Source organism: Salmo salar, unplaced genomic scaffold (genome assembly GCF_905237065.1).
Source record: "Salmo salar unplaced genomic scaffold, Ssal_v3.1, whole genome shotgun sequence".
Classification (NCBI taxonomy): domain Eukaryota; kingdom Metazoa; phylum Chordata; class Actinopteri; order Salmoniformes; family Salmonidae; genus Salmo; species Salmo salar.
The window spans coordinates 154831-172632 of NW_025547385.1; the positions used below are offsets into that span (position 1 = coordinate 154831).

The 17802-nt window shown below is 50.4% G+C and overlaps 2 protein-coding genes across 2 annotated transcripts in view; both read right to left on the bottom strand.

Moving 5' to 3' along the window:
* Positions 1-2823: 2823 nt before the first annotated feature.
* On the bottom strand, positions 2824-7574 carry LOC106598586 (serine/arginine repetitive matrix protein 2). Its single transcript, XM_014189618.2, has 2 exons — positions 3935-7574; positions 2824-3778 (listed from the first exon to the last, which is right to left on the bottom strand). The coding sequence occupies exons 1-2, from the start codon at positions 7572-7574 to the stop codon at positions 3771-3773; spliced, it is 3648 nt and encodes a 1215-aa protein (XP_014045093.2). The 3' UTR covers positions 2824-3770.
* Positions 7575-8301: 727 nt separating this feature from the next.
* Positions 8302-17802, bottom strand: part of LOC123731803 (uncharacterized) — a 54444-nt gene continuing 44943 nt past the window's right edge. Inside the window, exon 7 of the mRNA XM_045711215.1 lies at positions 8302-9555. Within this exon, the coding sequence (XP_045567171.1) occupies positions 8592-9555 (964 nt within the window). The 3' untranslated portion in view covers positions 8302-8591. The remainder of the gene's footprint in view (positions 9556-17802) is intronic.

The window sequence follows — 17802 nt, forward strand, 5'->3', positions numbered from 1 at the left end:
TGGTACAGGGTTAATAACCTCTGGGGGGTGTACAGGGTTAATAACCTCTGGGGGGTGGGCACAGGGTTAATAACCTCTGGGGGGTACAGGGTTAATAACCTCTGGGGGGGTACAGGGTTAATAACCTCTGGGGGGGTACAGGGTTAATAACCTCTGGGGGGTTAACAGGGTTAATAACCTCTGGGGGGTTGGGGTACCTGGTTAATAACCTCTGGGGGGTACAGGGTTAATAACCTCCGGGGGTACAGGGTTAATAACCTCCGGGGGTACAGGGTGGGTTAATAACCTCTGGGGGGTACAGGGTTAATAACCTCTGGGGGGTACAGGGTTAATAACCTCTGGGGGGTACAGGGTTAATAACCTCTGGGGGGGTACAGGGTTAATAACCTCTGGGGGGTGTACAGGGTTAATAACCTCTGGGGGGTACAGGGTTAATAACCTCTGGGGGGTACAGGGTTAATAACCTCTGGGGGTACAGGGTTAATAACCTCTGGGGGGTTGGGGTACCGGGTTAATAACCTCTGGGGGGTTAACAGGGTTAATAACCTCTGGGGGTTAACAGGGTTAATAACCTCTGGGGGGTACAGGGTAAATAACCTCTGGGGGGGTTAACAGGGTTAATAACCTCTGGGGGGGTTAACAGGGTTAATAACCTCTGGGGGTTGGGGTACCTGGTTAATAACCTCTGGGGGGGTTAACAGGGTTAATAACCTCTGGGGGTTGGGGTACAGGGTTAATAACCTCTGGGGGGTACAGGGTTAATAACCTCTGGGGGTGTACAGGGTTAATAACCTCTGGGGGGGTAACAGGGTTAATAACCTCTGGGGGGTACAGGGTTAATAAGCTCTGGGGGGGTACAGGGTTAATAACCTCTGGGGGGTGTACAGGGTTAATAACCTCTGGGGGGTACAGGGTTAATAACCTCTGGGGGGGTTAACAGGGTTAATAACCTCTGGGTGGTGGGGTACAGGGTTAATAACCTCTGGGGGGTTAACAGGGTTAATAACCTCTGGGGGTGTACAGGGTTAATAACCTCTGGGGGGGTTAACAGAGTTAATAACCTCTGGGTGGGTACAGGGTTAATAACCTCTGGGTGGGTACAGGGTTAATAACCTCTGGGGGTACAGGGTTAATAACCTCTGGGGGGGTACAGGGTTAATAACCTCTGGGGGGCACAGGGTTAATAACCTCTGGGGGGTACAGGGTTAATAACTTCTGGGGGGTACAGGGTTAATAAGGTCTGGGGGGTACAGGGTTAATAACCTCTGGGGGGGTACAGGGTTAATAAGGTCTGGGGGGGTTACAGGGTTAATAACCTCTGGGGGGGTTAACAGGGTTAATAACCTCTGGGGGGGTGTACAGGGTTAATAACCTCTGGGGGGGGTACAGGGTTAATAACCTCTGGGGGGGTACAGGGTTAATAAGGTCTGGGGGTAGGTACAGGGTTAATAACCTCTGGGGGGTACAGGGTTAATAACCTCTGGGGGGTACAGGGTTAATAACCTCTGGGGGGGGTACAGGGTTAATAACCTCTGGGGGGGTACAGGGTTAATAAGGTCTGGGGTAGGTACAGGGTTAATAACCTCTGGGGGGTACAGGGTTAATAACCTCTGGGGGGGTACAGGGTTAATAAGCTCTGGGGTAGGTACAGGGTTAATAACCTCTGGGGGGGTACAGGGTTAATAACCTCTGGGGGGTACAGGGTTAATAACCTCTGGGGGGGGGTACAGGGTTAATAAGGTCTGATTTAACGTTCACACAACAAGCAGGTCTGATCTCATTCACGTTTTATTCATTAATGCTCTGGGTGAAAACTTAAAACAGACAGACAGAAAAGCCCAAATATCAACAACAACAACAACAACAACAACAACATTGTTTTAAAAAGACAATAAAGGCCAGGATTTAAAAAGGCAACGTTACCCCGTTAGCACAGATCACATTAGCTTTAAAAATGTCAAGCACGCTAGAAGATAAATCCCCCGGCCCAAAGTTTAAAAAAAAAAACATTCTCGACTACACAACGGTCCAAAAGTAGTGTACTACGTTGAGGATACAGTGTCCCTTAGAGATGAACCCGTAGCTTCTGGACACAGTCAATATGAAGTAGTAGGGTTTTAAAAGTCACAAATCGCACCTTGTTCTCTATATAGTGTGCTACTTTTGGACCGGAGCCGCTCTGGTAGTGCACTAAATAGGGCAGGAAGGGGGATTCAAACTGATTCCATGCAGGGCCCTAGTGTTCGACCTTTCAATTAAAAGACCGTGGCAACCAGGTGAAAAGGGGGGGGGGAGTTCGTTACTAATTAGTGACCTTTTTTAATTAAAATCAGGAAGGAAAAAAAGACTGCAGACACTCGACCCCTCCGTGTAATGAGTTTAATTAAAACTATAGGGGATATGTTGTTATTTAGGGGGCCGTGACTACGGCCCGGTCCAGCTCCAGTCTGCTGGTTGATTTGTTAGATCATGAGGTATGTTGTTTTGTAAGGGGAGGGGATGGGAGGGAGGGGATGGGAGGGAGGGGATGGGAGGAGGGGATGGGAGGGGATGGGAGGAGGGATGGGAGGAGGGGATGGGAGGAGGGGATGGGAGGGAGGGATGGGAGGGAGGGGATGGGAGGGAGGGGATGGGAGGGAGGGGGATGGGAGGGGATGGGGGAGGGGATGGGAGGAGGGATGGGGGGAGGGGATGGGAGGGGGATGGGAGGGAGGGGATGGGGGAGGGGATGGGAGGAGGGGATGGGAGGAGGGGATGGGGGGAGGGGATGGGATGGGGGGAGGGGATGGGAGGAGGGGAGGAGGGGATGGGGGGAGGGGATGGGATGGGGGGAGGGGATGGGAGGAGGGGAGGAGGGGAGGGGATGGGGGGGAATCATGGCGCTGCTGCTTCTATAATGCAACAGACACACATTAACCTTCATACAAAATGGCTGCCGTGGCAAAGCATACTAAAAACCTAATTCAGTTCTTCCACCTTATCCACACCGAAGTGTCCCTCCGTCATGGATCTAACGTGGACTCGCGTTAGTAACATGGTGGCTACTCCCTCCCTCCCTTCCAAGCTGATGTTTACACTTATAATGTTTATAAATCCATGACAGGAAGTGCACACACATCAGGGAAGAGAGAATCAGACCCAAAGGGCACCCTATTGCCTATATAGTGCACTACTTTATACCAGAGCCCTATGGCACCCTATTCCCTATATAGTGCACTACTTTATACCAGAGCCCTATGGCACCCTATTCCCTATACAGTGCACTACTTTTGACCTGAACATTATATGGCCCTGGTCTAAAATAGTGCCCTATATATATATATAGGGAATAGGGTGCCATTGGAGATGAAGACTCAAGAGTTGAAGTCTGAATGTGTACTCTCCCAACGGGCAATCCAGGCTCATTACAACAGAACTTGACGGGTTGGTAGTTGTATCAGACAATACAGAAGAAGAAAGTTAAAAGTTTGTGTCAAAGTTTAAAACAAACATTCTGTACAAATCTATCCACAGTTTGGTTTTTTGTGTTTTTAAAGCAGTGGGACGGAGGAGGGAGGAGGGGGGAGGAGGGGGACACGGGACTGAATAGTTTAAAAATAGTGCAACGTCAAGCTTCTTTCTTGGTTAAAACTTTTTATCCTTCTGCTACATAATACCCGAGGCACTATAGTTGTTTACACGCCGGTCACCGTTGGAGACGGAGGGAGGAGCGTCCCCAATACGGTTACAACACGGTCACCGTGGAGACGGGACGGAGAGGGGGGGGACAGTCAGGTTCCTGCAGAGATGAGGGGAGAGTAGAATGTTTGCGATTAAAAACAATGGATTTGTACCTGTACAACATACGGAGCCAGATTTAAGGGTATTTCTATACTAAAATCGGCTACGTGACTGTCAGAATGTACAGGAAACAACAGGAAGTTAAAGTCATTACCCAGTATAAAGTCACGCCACCGCGGCCCGGTCAGGCCCCTCCCACGCGATTTTCTCATGACTTTCGTTGGCGGCGGGGTCGGTGATTGGCTCGTGGCTTTCGTTGGAGGCGGGGTCGGTGATTGGCTCGTGACTTTCGTTGGCGGCGGGGTCGGTGATTGGCTCGTGGCTTTCGTTGGCGGCGGGGTCGGTGATTGGCTCGTGGCTTTCGTTGGCGGCGGCGGGGTCGGTGATTGGCTCGTGGCTTTCCCTGAATTTTTCTGTTTGCCTCTCCTGTTCCCGGCTCGGACCCGGTTGTGCTCCTGAACCATCGCCTCCTGCGGCGAACCGCTAGACTCCTTCCAGGGAACTCTCCTCTTCCTTCTCTCAGTTTTCACAGCTTTGTCGTACTCGTCCCTCCTCTCCTCCTGTCCGGTCTCGTCGGGGCAGTATGTGTCGTCTAGATTGACGGTGCAGACGTCCCACTCGTCCTCAACGGTGGACTCTGTGTCGGGGGAGTTGATCTTCTTGAGGAACACGCAACACTCCTTCAGAGTCTCTGGACTCCAGGCTTTAGAGCTGAGACGCTGCTGTTTGGTGAGGCCTGTCAGCTGGTCGGGGCTGCAGGGCTGACTGGTGTCCGAGGAGGCAGGTAGACAGTGGTGATGTGGAGAAGAGGTGAGCTCCTCCCTGGGCTGAGCAGAAGGGCGGACCTGGTCAGGTGAATTGCCTACCTCCACCAGGCTTCTCCTCCAGATCGCCTGGTTGTACCTCAGCCTGTTGGGCCGCTTGGCTCTGAGGGTCCAGGTGAGGAACTTTTCTCTGACTCTGAGCAGAGTGGTTCTGTACGTCCCGAGGGCCCTGATCTTCCTCCATGGAGCTCTGAGACGCAGCCCGCCTGACGCCGGCCTCGCAGTGAACAGATGCCGCCTGGCATTCAGCTCTTTTCCACGTCGGAGCCGTTCCTGGGCTAGACGGAGCTGGGCGGGGCTCTTCGGCACAGCTTTGGCAAACTTCTTGATGTGTTTGCGTGAGTCGCATGGTCTGCGGGCTGGGAAAGACGCTCCCCCTGCTGGCGGTCCGGGGTAGTGAAGGAGCTCATAGGGGTTTCGGGAGCTGGTCTTCTTCACAATGCCCAGAGACTGAGTCTCAGTGGTCTGCATGAACCAGGATGCCAGCCTCTCCACGCTGCAGCGCTGGTCAAACAGCAGCCGCACCGCCGACCCAACCTCTGGCTTCCAGGAGGACAAAGAGTCATCGTCGAGTTTCTGCTTGGCGGACGTGATCGTCCCCGTCCTGGTGGTGTGGGTGGTAGTGGCTGCGGAAGTGACCCAGCTGTGGGATATGAGGCGGATCCTGCGAGCCAGCTCTTGGTTCAGGCTGTCCTGGTCGGAGGAGACGGGCCACCACCTCAACGCCTCGCTGGAGCTGGCCGGGAAAATGGAGTCTACCGAAACCCCCGCCACCTGGCTCAGGTCCTCACACAACAGCCCTCCTCTTCCCTCGCTCTTCCTCTCCTCCTTCCCAGACAGCAGCTCCTCCTGCCCTGGGGTGTCCTCTCCTCCCTCCTCCTTCCTCCTGCGATGGCTGCCCTTGCTGCTGGCCCTGTTGATCAGTAGCTGTCTGGATCGGCGCAGCAGGGCGGTACTGTGGCTCAGGGACCTAGAGGTGGAGGTGGCTACAGAGTGAAGCAGGTACACTGAAGGCTTCCTCACCCTCACAGAGTGACGCACCGCCAACAGAGGAGGAGTCTGGGTCTGTCGCTCCCTCTCTCCATCCTTGGACTCTGTCGTTCTCTCGGTCTGCATCCGTGTGTCGTCGTCACTAGATGGTGTGCTGCTGATTTTCCTGGGCTCTTTGGAAGGCTGGGGTTCAGGAAGGAGGGCTTTCCACTGACAGAGCTTCTCCGGAGATTTCCTGGCTGCGTCCCGGTTCATGTGGATCTTGCGTTTCCCCGGCGACCTGGTGGTGACGGTAACGGAGATTCCGGAGATCTTGACCTTGGCGGGTCTCCCTGGACGACGCATGGCCGCGGTACACTGCAGCTTCTGGCACTTGATAATGTTGCTGCTGTTGCTGGCGTGGGGAGCGAACCTCTTCTCCTTCACCGGTCTGACAAAGTTCAGATCCATCAGCTGCTCTGTAGCCTGGAGACAAGCAGCCTCCTCCGACACGGTCCTCTTGGTCCTGTGGGAGCGTCCGTACACCACGGTGATCTTCAGGTTCCTGTTGGCTGGGTCTCTCTCCTCGTTGCCCACCTCCCCGGTACTGCAGCCTAAGGGAACTCCACCGGACCGGTCCTGACCCCCCTGCCTGGAGCCACAGCTCGGCTCTACACCCCTTTGCTTGGGCGGGCGGCCGATCGGCCTCTTGGCCCTCTTCTCCAGCTGGGGGCCCAGCTTCTTGGGACGTCCCGGACGTCTCTTCGTGGGGGTGGTTTCACGAAAAGGAGGCGGGCCATCTCCGTTCTGGGATCCGGGGGAACGTTTTGGCGGGCTACCCCCCTCTCCTCTCGTCGTTCCACACAGCTTTGGTGATGACGATACGGTGTTCTTGGGTGGACTCCTGGTTTTAAGCGGACTCCTGGTTTTAAGCGGACTCCTGGTCTGGGGGGGACTCCTGGTCTGGGGGGGACTCCTGGTCTGGGGGGGACTCCTGGTCTGGGGGGGACTCCTGGTTTTAGGTGGATTGTGAGTCTTCTCTGGGGTCTTCTCTGGACTTCCAGCCCACGATGACTCCTCACAGGGGTCAAAGGTCTCCTGTCCATGCCAGCTGGATCCTGGTGCAGCCGCCTTCAGGGTGTACCTCACCCCCTCTTCACCCACTACTGCAGACACAAACATCAGCTTGATAGGGCTGGTGTACTGAGATTGCTCTGTGTGGACCTCACCCTCTGACCTGAAGGCTGTCTGAGGGCTTGCTGGTTGGGACCGGGAGTCTGGGTGCTGACCCTGGGGTTGGGCTGGGGAGGAGCGTAAGCGCCCAAAAGGTTTGGCTGCTCTGAGCCTAACATCTGCCCTGTTCCGGGAGCGGTGTTTACGGGGACTCTGCTGCTCAGAGGAAGATGCAGTGACGGGAATCACCTGACCTCGTCTCTGTGACTCACGGTCTGAACTCTGACCTCCTGCTGTTGATCTACAGCCTCTGTCTCCTCTCCTCTCCTGACTGACAACCTCAGGACTGGATGCCAGCGGTAATTCTTCTTCTCTTGCTTCGCCCAACCCCTCAGCCGTGTCTGTGGCCGAGGATTGGGAGTCTGTGTGATTGGTGTTGGGGGCATTTAGTGGTGGCTGATCCTTTGGCGTCCTCTGGGCGGAGAAGATTCTCTCTGAGAAACAGGCAGCAGAATACATCATCCTGGGCTCTGTGACGTAGGAGGAGAACCGCTGGGGAGGGACGATATTCCTCCTGGACCTCCCAGCCTCGCTGCTCCTCCTCACCACCACCACCTTGCTGCTGCTGCCTGGCTGGGACCTCTTGCCTCTCCCGGTTCTGCAGGGGTGGGAAGGGGCTATTCCTGGCTGACACTCTGCTACTGTCCTTGCTGCAGCCTGCTGTTTCTGCTGTCTCCTCCTCTTCCTCTCTACTCCTCTCAGGAAGACAGGTGCTGCTGGTACTACCTGGTGACTCCTCCTGTCTCCTCCTCTTCTCTGGGAGGTCATTCCTACTGCTGTCCTGACAGGTGATGTTCCAGCTCTCTGGTTTGTGTTGGTCCTCCTGCGGGTGACTCTGTTGTGTAGAGGAGAGGACTGGGGGTTTCTCCATCTCCTCCTTCACGCCCACTATATCCTTCGTAACTCTCACTGGACCTGCCTCCTCTGCTGTCACCCTCTCCGTCTCTCCCTCCTTCACCCTCTCCGTCCCTCCCTCCTTCACCCTCTCCGTCTCTCCCTCCTTCACCCTCTCCGTCCCTCCCTCCTTCACCCTCTCCGTCTCTCCCTCCTTCACCCTCTCCGTCCCTCCCTCCTTCACCCTCTCCGTCTCTCCCTCCTTCACCCTCTCCGTCCCTCCCTCCTTCACCCTCTCCGTCTCTCCCTCCTTCACCCTCTCCGTCCCTCCCTCCTTCACCCTCTCCGTCTCTCCCTCCTTCACCCTCTCCGTCTCTCCCTCCTTCACCCTCTCCGTCTCTCCCTCCTTCACCCTCTCCGTCCCTCCCTCCTCCACTCTACCCGTCTCTCCCTCCTTCACCCTCTCCGTCCCTCCCTCCTTCACCCTCTCCGTCCCTCCCTCCTCCACTCTACCCGTCTCTCCCCCCTCCTCTGTGATTCTGTCCATCTCGGCTGTAACAGGGGTTGGTTCAGGTGAGGAGCAGGTAGAAAAGGGCTTGGCACTGCGGCTCTTGTTCTTCCCTAGCGACAGCCTCCTGCCCAGCGATTGGTTCAGCCTGGCCAGCTCCCGTTTGATTAGCACGGTCTGGCGCCGGGTGGACGACTGGTCGGGTAAAGTCGTCATGGCAGCCAGGGCCTCCTGTCGCCGCCGGGAACGTGTCCGAGGTGGCCGGCTCTCGTCGTTGTCGTGGTGATGCAACATGTCGTTTAGGCTGTAGTCGCCGCCGCCGCCGCCCGTGTTCAGAACGGTGGTGATGATCTCACTCAGGTGGGCGTCGGCCCGGGACTCTGCCACGTGCCGATTGGCCGAGGTCGTCAGGTGGGGATCCTTCTCCTGGGGTCTGATTGTTTTTAGTTTGTCACTGAATCGCTCCACCAGGTCCTGCTGCTCCCTGTCCTCGCCCACCTCCCCACCACACCCAGCCTCCTCCTCTTTTTCCCCCTCCTGCTGCTGCTGCTGCTGCAGCAGAAGAGAGGGAGGCTTGTCTTCCTCCTTTCCGTCCATGTCTGAGGGGATGGGGGAGAGAGGGGAGGAGAGGGGGTGCGGGATGGCTCTCTCTTGAGGACAGGGCACTCGCTTCCTCCTCCCGCTCTTCCTCCTCCGCCCTGGGCTGTGCGTCTGACCGGGGCCAGGTAGGTGTGTTCTGAGCAGCAGGAGGCGCAGGGCTGGGGGTGAGGGTGGGGGTTGGAGCAGGGCTGGGGGTGAGGGTGAGGGTTGGAGCAGGGCTGGGGGTGGGAGCAACAGACAGAGGCCACGGGACAGACCGAGGGGTTAGGGTACAGAGCGGAGGATGAAAGAGAAGGGGAGGAGGTGAAAGTGCAGAGAGAAGAGGAAGAGCGAACCCCAGTGGTAATGTGTCCCAGGGATAGGCTCTGGCAGGACAGGCAGTGGAGGCTCTGAAGACAGAAACAGACAGGAGGCAGCCTGCAGCGCTGCACACAGCAACAGCCTGGACCGCCTGGTGTCTTCCAGTCAGTCTGCTGACGAGTGGCTCCGGTGGCACTACGGCTCCAACAGTCAGTAAAAGGAGGAGGAGGAGGAGGAGAGGAAGTGTCGTCCTGTTGTTTGGCCACCAGGTGGCCGCAGAGAGGGTCTGGGGGCGGGACGAGACGGCGATGTGCGTCCCTGTAGGCCAACGATAGACGGTGCTGCTGGTGGGCGAGCCTCAGGATTCGCTGGAGCAGAGAGCGATGGGCGGGGCATAAAGAGGAGCGGACCGCCTCCAGAGCAGAGCTCCTCCCACTTGGGGCATCGGGCATCCCAGCGTCCTCTGCTTCCCTCTGGGGCTCATCCGTAACCGTGGGCAACAGGGAGCTAGAGATAGACAGGGGATAGGAAAAACAAATCTTTATTTAATTAAAAAAAGGAACCATTTCATTAAATTCACAAACTAAACCGAAGGACTCATTCATATGAAGATTCATAAACACCACAGAAACAATGACCAGAAGACTGTCTGTTCAACAGAACCGGTTTATTAATGAAGGCAGAGAAGGATCATACCAACACGAACAGATGGTCAACAACACTAACAGATGGTCAACAACACTAACAGATGGTCAACAACACGAACAGATGGTCAACAACACTAACAGATGGTCAACAACACTAACAGATGGTCAACAACACTAACAGATGGTCAACAACACTAACAGATGGTCAACAACACTAACAGATGGTCAACAACACTAACAGATGGTCAACAACACTAACAGACTGCCAACAACACTAACAGATGGTCAACAACACTAACAGATGGTCAACAACACGAACAGATGGTCAACAACACTAACAGATGGTCAACAACACTAACCGACTGTCAACAACACGAACAGATGGTCAACAACACTAACAGATGGTCAACAACACTAACAGATGGTCAACAACACTAACAGATGGTCAACAACACTAACCGACTGTCAACAACACGAACAGATGGTCAACAACACTAACAGATGGTCAACAACACTAACAGATGGTCAACAACACTAACAGACTGTCAACAACACGAACAGATGGTCAACAACACTAACAGATGGTCAACAACACTAACAGATGGTCAACAACACTAACAGACTGTCAACAACACGAACAGACGGTCAACAACACTAACAGATGGTCAACAACACTAACAGATGGTCAACAACACTAACAGATGGTCAACAACACGAACAGATGGTCAACAACACTAACAGATGGTCAACAACACGAACAGATGGTCAACAACACTAACAGATGGTCAACAACACTAACAGATGGTCAACAACACTAACAGATGGTCAACAACACTAACAGATGGTCAACAACACTAACAGATGGTCAACAACACGAACAGACTGTCAACAACACTAACAGATGGTCAACAACACTAACAGATGGTCAACAACACGAACAGATGGTCAACAACACGAACAGATGGTCAACAACACTAACAGATGGTCAACAACACTAACAGATGGTCAACAACACGAACAGATGGTCAACAACACTAACAGATGGTCAACAACACGAACAAATGGTCAACAACACGAACAGATGGTCAACAACACGAACAGATGGTCAACAACACGAACAGATGGTCAACAACACTAACAGATGGTCAACAACACGAACAGATGGTCAACAACACGAACAGATGGTCAACAACACGAACAGATGGTCAACAACACGAACAGATGGTCAACAACACGAACAGATGGTCAACAACACTAACAGATGGTCAACAACACGAACAGATGGTCAACAACACGAACAGATGGTCAACAACACGAACAGATGGTCAACAACACGAACAGATGGTCAACAACACAAACAGATGGTCAACAACACTAACAGATGGTCAACAACACTAACAGATGGTCAACAACACTAACAGATGGTCAACAACACGAACAGATGGTCAACAACACTAACAGATGGTCAACAACACGAACAGATGGTCAACAACACGAACAGATGGTCAACAACACGAACAGATGGTCAACAACACTAACAGATGGTCAACAACACTAACAGATGGTCAACAACACTAACAGATGGTCAACAACACGAACAGATGGTCAACAACACGAACAGATGGTCAACAACACGAACAGACTGTCAACAACACTAACAGATGGTCAACAACACGAACAGATGGTCAACAACACTAACAGATGGTCAACAACACGAACAGACTGTCAACAACACTAACAGATGGTCAACAACACGAACAGATGGTCAACAACACTAACAGATGGTCAACAACACTAACAGATGGTCAACAACACGAACAGATGGTCAACAACACGAACAGATGGTCAACAACACGAACAGATGGTCAACAACACGAACAGATGGTCAACAACACTAACAGATGGTCAACAACACGAACAGATGGTCAACAACACGAACAGATGGTCAACAACACTAACAGATGGTCAACAACACGAACAGACTGTCAACAACACGAACAGACTGTCAACAACACGAACAGACGGTCAACAACACGAACAGATGGTCAACAACACTAACAGATGGTCAACAACACGAACAGATGGTCAACAACACTAACAGATGGTCAACAACATGAACAGATGGTCAACAACACTAACAGATGGTCAACAACACGAACAGATGGTCAACAACACTAACAGATGGTCAACAACACGAACAGATGGTCAACAACACTAACAGATGGTCAACAACACGAACAGACTGTCAACAACACTAACAGATGGTCAACAACACTAACAGATGGTCAACAACACGAACAGATGGTCAACAACACTAACAGATGGTCAACAACACGAACAGACTGTCAACAACACGAACAGACTGTCAACAACACTAACCCACCAGAACAGATGGTCAACAACACGAACAGACGGTCAACAACACGAACAGACTGTCAACAACACTAACAGATGGTCAACAACACGAACAGATGGTCAACAACACGAACAGATGGTCAACTACACTAACAGATGGTCAACAACACGAACAGACTGTCAACAACACGAACAGACTGTCAACAACACTAACAGACTGTCAACAACACGAACAGACGGTCAACAACACGAACAGATGGTCAACAACACGAACAGATGGTCAACAACACGAACAGATGGTCAACAACACGAACAGATGGTCAACAACACGAACAGATGGTCAACAACACGAACAGATGGTCAACAACACTAACAGACTGTCAACAACACGAACAGATGGTCAACAACACTAACAGATGGTCAACAACACGAACAGATGGTCAACAACACTAACAGATGGTCAACAACACGAACAGATGGTCAACAACACGAACAGATGGTCAACAACACGAACAGATGGTCAACAACACGAACAGATGGTCAACAACACTAACAGATGGTCAACAACACTAACAGACTGTCAACAACACGAACAGATGGTCAACAACACTAACAGATGGTCAACAACACTAACAGATGGTCAACAACACTAACAGACTGTCAACAACACGAACAGATGGTCAACAACACTAACAGACTGTCAACAACACGAACAGACGGTCAACAACACTAACAGACTGTCAACAACACGAACAGACGGTCAACAACACGAACAGAAGGTCAAGAACACGAACAGACGGTCAACAACACGAACAGATGGTCAACAACACGAACAGATGGTCAACAACACTAACAGACTGTCAACAACACGAACAGATGGTCAACAACACTAACCCACCAGAACAGATGGTCAACAACACGAACAGATGGTCAACAACATGAACAGACTGTCAACAACACTAACCCACCAGAACAGATGGTCAACAACACGAACAGATGGTCAACAACACTAACAGACTGTCAACAACACGAACAAACGGTCAACAACACGAACAGACGGTCAACAACACTAACAGACTGTCAACAACACGAACAGATGGTCAACAACACGAACAGAAGGTCAACACCACGAACAGATGGTCAACAACACGAACAGATGGTCAACAACACGAACAGAAGGTCAACACCACGAACAGAAGGTCAACACCACGAACAGATGGTCAACAACACGAACAGATGGTCAACAACACGAACAGATGGTCAACAACATGAACAGATGGTCAACAACACTAACAGATGGTCAACAACACGAACAGACTGTCAACAACACGAACAGACTGTCAACAACACGAACAGACTGTCAACAACACGAACAGATGGTCAACAACACGAACAGATGGTCAACAACACGAACAGATGGTCAACAACACTAACAGATGGTCAACAACACTAACAGATGGTCAACAACACGAACAGACTGTCAACAACACGAACAGATGGTCAACAACACGAACAGATGGTCAACAACACTAACAGATGGTCAACAACACTAACAGATGGTCAACAACACGAACAGACTGTCAACAACACGAACAGATGGTCAACAACACGAACAGACTGTCAACAACACGAACAGATGGTCAACAACACGAACAGATGGTCAACAACACGAACAGATGGTCAACAACACGAACAGATGGTCAACAACACTAACCCACCAGAACAGATGGTCAACAACACGAACAGACGGTCAACAACACGAACAGACTGTCAACAACACTAACAGATGGTCAACAACACGAACAGACTGTCAACAACACGAACAGATGGTCAACAACACGAACAGATGGTCAACAACACGAACAGATGGTCAACAACACGAACAGATGGTCAACTACACTAACAGATGGTCAACAACACGAACAGACTGTCAACAACACGAACAGATGGTCAACAACACTAACAGATGGTCAACAACACTAACAGATGGTCAACAACACGAACAGACTGTCAACAACACGAACAGATGGTCAACAACACGAACAGACTGTCAACAACACGAACAGATGGTCAACAACACGAACAGATGGTCAACAACACGAACAGATGGTCAACTACACTAACAGATGGTCAACAACACGAACAGACTGTCAACAACACGAACAGACTGTCAACAACACTAACAGACTGTCAACAACACGAACAGATGGTCAACAACACGAACAGATGGTCAACAACACGAACAGATGGTCAACAACACGAACAGATGGTCAACAACACGAACAGATGGTCAACAACACGAACAGATGGTCAACAACACTAACAGACTGTCAACAACACGAACAGATGGTCAACAACACTAACAGATGGTCAACAACACGAACAGATGGTCAACAACACTAACAGATGGTCAACAACACGAACAGATGGTCAACAACACGAACAGATGGTCAACAACACGAACAGATGGTCAACAACACTAACAGATGGTCAACAACACTAACAGACTGTCAACAACACGAACAGATGGTCAACAACACTAACAGATGGTCAACAACACTAACAGATGGTCAACAACACTAACAGACTGTCAACAACACGAACAGATGGTCAACAACATTAACAGACTGTCAACAACACGAACAGACGGTCAACAACACTAACAGACTGTCAACAACACGAACAGACGGTCAACAACACGAACAGAAGGTCAAGAACACGAACAGACGGTCAACAACACGAACAGATGGTCAACAACACGAACAGATGGTCAACAACACTAACAGACTGTCAACAACACGAACAGATGGTCAACAACACTAACCCACCAGAACAGATGGTCAACAACACGAACAGATGGTCAACAACATGAACAGACTGTCAACAACACTAACCCACCAGAACAGATGGTCAACAACACGAACAGATGGTCAACAACACTAACAGACTGTCAACAACACGAACAAACGGTCAACAACACGAACAGACGGTCAACAACACTAACAGACTGTCAACAACACGAACAGATGGTCAACAACACGAACAGATGGTCAACAACACGAACAGAAGGTCAACACCACGAACAGATGGTCAACAACACGAACAGATGGTCAACAACACGAACAGAAGGTCAACACCACGAACAGATGGTCAACAACACGAACAGATGGTCAACAACACGAACAGATGGTCAACAACATGAACAGATGGTCAACAACACTAACAGATGGTCAACAACACGAACAGACTGTCAACAACACGAACAGACTGTCAACAACACGAACAGACTGTCAACAACACGAACAGATGGTCAACAACACGAACAGATGGTCAACAACACGAACAGATGGTCAACAACACTAACAGATGGTCAACAACACTAACAGATGGTCAACAACACGAACAGACTGTCAACAACACGAACAGATGGTCAACAACACGAACAGATGGTCAACAACACTAACAGATGGTCAACAACACTAACAGATGGTCAACAACACGAACAGACTGTCAACAACACGAACAGATGGTCAACAACACGAACAGACTGTCAACAACACGAACAGATGGTCAACAACACGAACAGATGGTCAACAACACGAACAGATGGTCAACAACACGAACAGATGGTCAACAACACTAACCCACCAGAACAGATGGTCAACAACACGAACAGATGGTCAACAACACGAACAGACTGTCAACAACACGAACAGATGGTCAACAACACTAACAGATGGTCAACAACACGAACAGATGGTCAACAACACGAACAGATGGTCAACAACACAAACAGATGGTCAACAACACGAACAGATGGTCAACAACACTAACAGATGGTCAACAACACGAACAGATGGTCAACAACACGAACAGATGGTCAACAACACGAACCCACCAGAACAGTCAACAACACTAATACGGGGCGGCAGGTAGCCTAGTGGTTAGAGGAGGAGGCAGGTAACCTAGTGGTTAGAGGAGGCAGGAAGCCTAGTGGTTAGAGGAGGAGGCAGGTAGCCTAGTGGTTAGAGGAGGAGGCAGGTAGCCTAGTGGTTAGAGGAGGAGGCAGGTAGCCTAGTGGTTAGAGGAGGCAGGAAGCCTAGTGGTTAGAGGAGGAGGCAGGTAGCCTAGTGGTTAGAGGAGGAGGCAGGTAGCCTAGTGGATAGAGGAGGAGGCAGGTAGCCTAGTGGTTAGAGGAGGAGGCAGGTAGCCTAGTGGTTAGAGGAGGAGGCAGGTAGCCTAGTGGTTAGAGGAGGAGGCAGGTAGCCTAGTGGTTAGAGGAGGCAGGTAGCCTAGTGGTTAGAGGAGGAGGCAGGTAGCCTAGTGGTTAGAGGAGGAGGCAGGTAGCCTAGTGGTTAGAGGAGGCAGGTAGCCTAGTGGTTAGAGGAGGCTGGTAGCCTAGTGGTTAGAGGAGGCAGGTAGCCTAGTGGTTAGAGGAGGCAGGTAGCCTAGTGGTTAGAGGAGGCAGGTAGCCTAGTTGTTAGAGGAGGCTGGTAGCCTAGTGGTTAGAGGAGGAGGCAGGTAGCCTGGTGGTTAGAGGAGGAGGCAGGTAGCCTAGTGGTTAGAGGAGGAGGCAGGTAGCCTAGTGGTTAGAGAGTTGGGCTAGTAACCGAAAGGTTTCTAGATCGGGTCCCCCGAGCTGACAAAATAATCAAATCTGTCGTTCTGCCCCCTGAACAAGGCAGTTAAACCCCACTGTTCCCCCGGTAACACCGTCATTGTAAATAAGAATTTGTTCTTAACTGACTTGCCTCGTTAAATAAAAAAATCTGTCATTTAAAAAAATATATACTTAAGTATCAAAAGTAAAAGTATAAATAATTTCAAATTCCTTATATTAAGCAAAGCAGACGTCACATTTCTCTATGTGTATTTCCAGATAGCCAGAGGCACACTGACAACACTCTGACATCATTTACAAACAATGCAGCTGTGTTTAATGAGTCCGCCAGATCACAGGCAGAGATAACCACGGATTCGTGATGAGTGTGTGAATCGGACCATTTTCCTGTCCTGCTAATAAACATTATAGGTGCCACTTTATATGTTTTCATATCCTACATTACTCATCTCATATGTATTATACTGTACTCTATACCATCTACTGCATCTTGCCTATGCCGTTCGGCCATCGCTCATCCATATATTTATATTGTACATATTCTCATTCATTCCTTTACACTTGTGTGTGTGTACAAGGTAGTTTTAGTCATTTAGCAGACGCTCTTATCCAGAGAGACTTACAGTAGTGAATACATACATTTCATACATATATTTATATGTAGTTGTTGTGGAATTGTTAGATTACTTGTTAGATATTACTGCACAGTCGGAACTAGAAGCACAAGCATTTCACTACACTCGCAATTATCATCTGCTAACCATGTGACCAATTAACACCTGCTAACCATGTGACCAATTAACACCTGCTAACCATGTGTTATGTGACCAATAAATGTGATTTGATTCGATTTAAAATGTAGAGTACTTTTGTGTGTCAGAGAAAATGTACGGAGTACAAATTACATTATTTTCTTGAGGAATGTAGTGAAGTAAAAGTTGTCCAAAATATAAAATAGTTTAAAGTACAGATACCCCCCAAAAAAAAACACAAGTAAAAATACTTTAAAATACTACTGAAGTACTGCGAGAGTACCAGCTTCTTCCCCGATTCAGTCAACATCACCTCCTAGTGGTCTAAATGTGGCAAGTACTGGAGACAATAAATACAATTATTAATATTACATTTAAA